A 4,887-nucleotide genomic window follows, 5' to 3' on the forward strand; every position below is an offset into this window, starting at 1 on the left:
ATACATATATATGTGTATATATATATATGTGTATATCCATAAATACACACACACACACACATATATATATGTACACATATATACATATATATATGTGTGTGGGTGTGTGTGTATTTATGGATATACACATATATATGTATATGTGTGTGTGTGTGTACACATATATATATATATATATATATTATATACACATACATATATAGTGTTAGGTTTATGAGTAAAAGGTTGTATCCCACATTGGTCCAAGAGATGGAGAAAGAACGGTTAATATGTAAATAAGGGTTCAAAACCTAATAGCTTAAACTTTTGGGTCAGAATTGGATTCGTGACTTACATATTGCGCTCTTTGGTGAACTCTCCCGAGGTGTTTCTCCCTATCAAATTGGTATCAAAGTTTCAGGTTGCGAGACTGGGTTACTCATGGGCAAGTGAATTCTTCTCGGAGTTGGACCGGTGAAAATTCTCTTCTTGATAGTGGATCGAAGTATCAAAGTGCTAAGGAGTTTGGCTAGTGTTGGACCAGGTGTGCCATGAGTTTGGCAGGGGGTCCAGTTGGGGTTAGACCGAGGAGTCAAGAGTTGGCAGAGGTCCAAAATGCAGTATGGATGTTGAAGAAGAGTGGATCCATGTTTGGGAGAAGAAGTGACCTTGGTGATAAAGGTGAGCTTGCATTAAGTATTAAAGTGGGTTCGAAGAAGGGTTTGTAAATTTAACTTTAATATGAGGGTTACTCATGAAGGAGAAAATTTGTTATGTTCATGAATAAAGGATTGTGTCCCACATTGGTCCGATGGAGAAAGAGCGGTTAATATGTAAATAAGGATCCAAAATCTAATAACTTAAGTTTTTGGATCAGAGTTGGATTTCTAACTTATATATTAGCTCGTCGGTGGACTCTCTTTAAGGTGTTTCTCCCTATCATATAGACACCCTCACATACCCCACATGTGCAATATCTCATACCACAAGAAGCAAATCTCTATAAGATCTGACATGCCATAGCAGTCACTGCCAATCCAGCTTTATAAGTAATTAAAGTCTTTTTGCCAATTGTTAAACTTTTTGAATCACCCAAATCATTTTTCGAAGTCGGAATGAATTACTATCATATAATTTATCTTTGTTCTTTTTTTTTCCTGGAATTACCTTGAAATTCCAAAATCCTACAAAAATTTGAAGTTTCCATAATCCAAAGAAAATATTTGTACAGTATTATGCCTTTGAACATGAAAGTTGACTCAAAAGTCAATATAGGAAGACAAGCTTCATGATAATAGAGAGCACAACATTGTGGTACAAACATAAATGATTTTGTTGCGCATACAGTGCGTTTATGTTTTAAAAAATGAAAATAAAAAAACTATCAGATTCAACAAGGATTACCATAAGGATCGTATAGAATGGTTTAGATTAATTTTCACTTCTTAAGTGTGCCACTCCTTTTTTAGAGAACTTGTGCAAATCACGAAATATCCATGGTTTGCGAATTCATTGTGAACTATTGTTCCTTGAGAATTTGTTAGCTTCAGAAAGCAGCAGAGGATATTGATATATATATACAAATATATGGGAGAAGTGGAATTTATTATTTAATCACACACATAATAAGCACGTCCAATTCTCATATTGAAATTAGGATAAAATTGAAACACACAGCATAGCTTCTTAGCACAGAGTCAAAGCAGAGCATAGCTTCTTATTACGGAACACAAATAGAGCAAAAAGCATAGCTCCTTATTACAGACCAGAAATTAGAACACCAAGCATCTGCAGAGCCTTCTGGTGACAACCCTGATCACGAACGCTAAAATGCTGCTAAAGAGGATCAAGTTTTGCGGTGCCTCTTAGTTGGAGTACCCTCATGAACAACCATTTCTCCCGAATTTGGGGCATTCGTTTGATATGGCAGCGGCGAAGTAGAAGTAGGGCTTATAGTTTCATCCTCAAGTAGGGCATTATTTTTCAGTGGATGTGTTATAGGTCTATACTTCTTGTCCAGAAAATTCATGTACCATAGAGCTGAGTTTTTTGGGAATCTTGACAAATAACGATCTGTGAAGTTAACATACACAAGGCCAAACCGATAATTGAAGCCTGATGCCCACTCGAAATTGTCCATCAATGACCAAACGAAATATCCCTTGACATTGACCCGATTTCTGCAAGTATATATAGATATGTTAGTCATAAAAACAAAATAAATTTGCTACCGGGTAATTTGCAACACCAAATGGCGTAAATAGTAACTAATACTTATAAATTCTTTGATTTGATTACTGACCATTTTTTAGAGCCAAGATGGTCGTTTAGTCAAGCAACTAGTAAAACGTAATATTTTGGTAATTCAATTAATAAAAAGTACAGTTTCGCTTCAAGAATGTAAACTCTAATTTGCTGATTGACCATTTTAACTTAACAAACAATTTAGTGATATAAATAGAGAATTTTATATAGTTTAGTGGCCATTTCCTCAATTCGTAATATAGAGATACTAATATGCCAAAGCAATTAAGAACTTACTCAATCATGGCCAGTCTTATTTCTTTTAAGTGCTCACGAAGGTATTCAATCCTCGTCTCATCGTTACAAGCTTCAGAAACCGTATAATCAGGATGATTTGCATCACCAAATCCTATGTAAGTGACAAGCAAGACGAAATATCAAGAGGAGAACAATTTATATACCCAAAGAAGAAAAAAATAATGATTATTTGTGAAAAAGTTGATCGAGTAGTAAGCAAATTTTGTTAGGTTAATTACCATTCTCAGTGATAAAAATTGGTGGATCATTGTAACGTTGCTTTATGTAGTGCAAAATCTTGTGCAACCCCTCAGTCTGAGAATCAAGAACCCAAAAAAAAAAAGGTAGTGAAATAGCATGTAAGATGCCTATTGATGAATATATTGTCATAAACGAGACATGCAAATAATTACTTACTGGTTCACCAATAGGATTCCCATCAGGACCATTGTCTATATGGAGGGGAGAAAAGAAAACAACAACAAAGATAAAAGATCAGCAAAATTGAAATTACACTTTTTTGAAAGAAAACAAAAACCAATAGGGGTTTTCCAGAAGATCTTCTCAGAAGCTTACTTTTATGAGTGGCATGCGAATCAGTAATGTAGCTCGGAGGTCCACTGGGGAGGACAGATGCAGCAACTATATAGCTGGATGTGTAATAGTTGAGCCCAAGGAAATCATATGATCCTCTTAGTTGGATGGATTCTTCCTCTGCAAATCGTTGAAGGCGCTCTGGTGGCACATTATCTGTCATGCTCTTTGGATATCGACCATATGTTATTGGATCCATAAACCTGGAAACTCATACCCGTGAATAGGAATATTTGATAATGTGAAACCAAAATATTTGGACAAGGGTTGAGAATTTAATGGCCCTCTCATCCATATGAATGTAGGGATCTCGATGGGCATAATTAAGTATTTATGCTTGTTTCTGCACTTACCAGCCGAACACAAAGTCCTGTGTTCGTTGAGCGGCATGTATGTCTTTCTCTGAGTGGTGATGGAATGGCTCAAACCACGAGGTAACGAGTGTTATGCCAATTTGTCCCCCTTGAGCCTGCGCAAATTTGATCAAAACTTCATCATGATAATAAGTATTTTGACTGCTAATCTTGGGAGATTTTACCGTCATCAATTTTTTTTTCTTTTTGTTAATTTAAGGGATTAAAAGTGGTTCTTCACTTATAGGCATGTATGCCAACCTTGAATTTTTTCCTGTAAAGATCAACTGCTTCAGCATGAGCAAGGAGCAAGTTACGTGCTGCAGTATATGGTTCAACACCTGGATCTCCATCTTCACAAACCAATGGGTTCCGGTGATGAGTTTTGTGTTGGAGAGCAGAAAGTTTCGCGTGCTCCTCTGAAGATGAACCTCGACAAGGGGGAAATTCACCAGTTACATATCCCTTAAATATAAAAGTCCATGGCTCATTGAATGTTGTCCAATATTTCACACGATCACCGAATTCCCAAAAGCACAATTCAGCAAGGTCCAGGTAGTCCTTCCTGTTAAATTAAATTCAAAAGTAAGAACACTTTTTTTTGTAAATTCATCTAAATACATATCTCCAATTACTAAAATTTCATCCAGTAGATCTTCTAGTATTGTGCTGTTCTATTTAACAAGATGGAATGGGCCCTTTATCTAAAAGGTGTCTTTTTTAGTTTTATTAATTGGCAAATAGTTGGCAAATACAAGATTATATTAAAAGAAGATGGTTTTTCTCATGAAGAAATATGGTTTCGTTTTGGAGCATCTAAATAAATTGCTTGCCCTATTCCGTTTTGTTTTCTTTCTTTAGGAAAGAAAGACAATTTAAATAATTTATGCTCACATAATTCTCTTATCTAAGAAACCACCATACTGTTCTTCGAGAATTTGTGGAACTTCAAAGTGGTGCAGGGTCACAAAAGGTTGAATGCCTATAACAGATGAAATGGTCAGTGAAATTTCTTAGATCAATCTAATTTCAGTTTTTACGAAGCAAAATCTTTATTAAAGTTTACCATTTGCCAAGAGCTCGTCAATGAGATTGTTGTAGTACTGGATTCCTTCTCTGTTTACGCCTGCACTTAGTCTCCCACCTAGGATGTAGATTTGGCAAAAAAAAAAAAATACCATACCACTGCTGAATTCGCGGATGATAAGTAGTAGTAGAGGAAGAAGACCCACGAGTATGAATGATCCAGAATATTGTCGTCCCCACCACTTGAAAGGCCTTGCCATGGATTCGCTGTCCCAGTCTCAGAATTGGCCTGTCACTGTTTCAAACAAACAGATTATTGGCTCTTTCCTATCTCACATTTCTGCTGTATGCAATTCTTTTGATAATCCCCACTGAAATTGTCTTTCTCTCTGTT

At 36.0% G+C, this 4,887-nt stretch overlaps 1 protein-coding gene across 1 annotated transcript; it reads right to left on the minus strand.

Moving 5' to 3' along the window:
- Positions 1-1,673: 1,673 nt before the first annotated feature.
- Positions 1,674-4,613, minus strand: LOC113749310 (raucaffricine-O-beta-D-glucosidase-like). The gene is made up of 9 exons (XM_027292998.1): positions 4,534-4,613; positions 4,362-4,449; positions 3,729-4,032; positions 3,468-3,583; positions 3,097-3,317; positions 2,938-2,972; positions 2,760-2,835; positions 2,521-2,632; positions 1,674-2,159 (listed from the first exon to the last, which is right to left on the minus strand). Coding segments are annotated over exons 2-9 (1,200 nt in total). The 5' UTR covers positions 4,364-4,449; positions 4,534-4,613; the 3' UTR covers positions 1,674-1,825.
- Between the last annotated feature and the right edge of the window lie 274 nt (positions 4,614-4,887).

This window comes from Coffea eugenioides, chromosome 10 (assembly GCF_003713205.1).
Source record: "Coffea eugenioides isolate CCC68of chromosome 10, Ceug_1.0, whole genome shotgun sequence".
Lineage (NCBI taxonomy): Eukaryota > Viridiplantae > Streptophyta > Magnoliopsida > Gentianales > Rubiaceae > Coffea > Coffea eugenioides.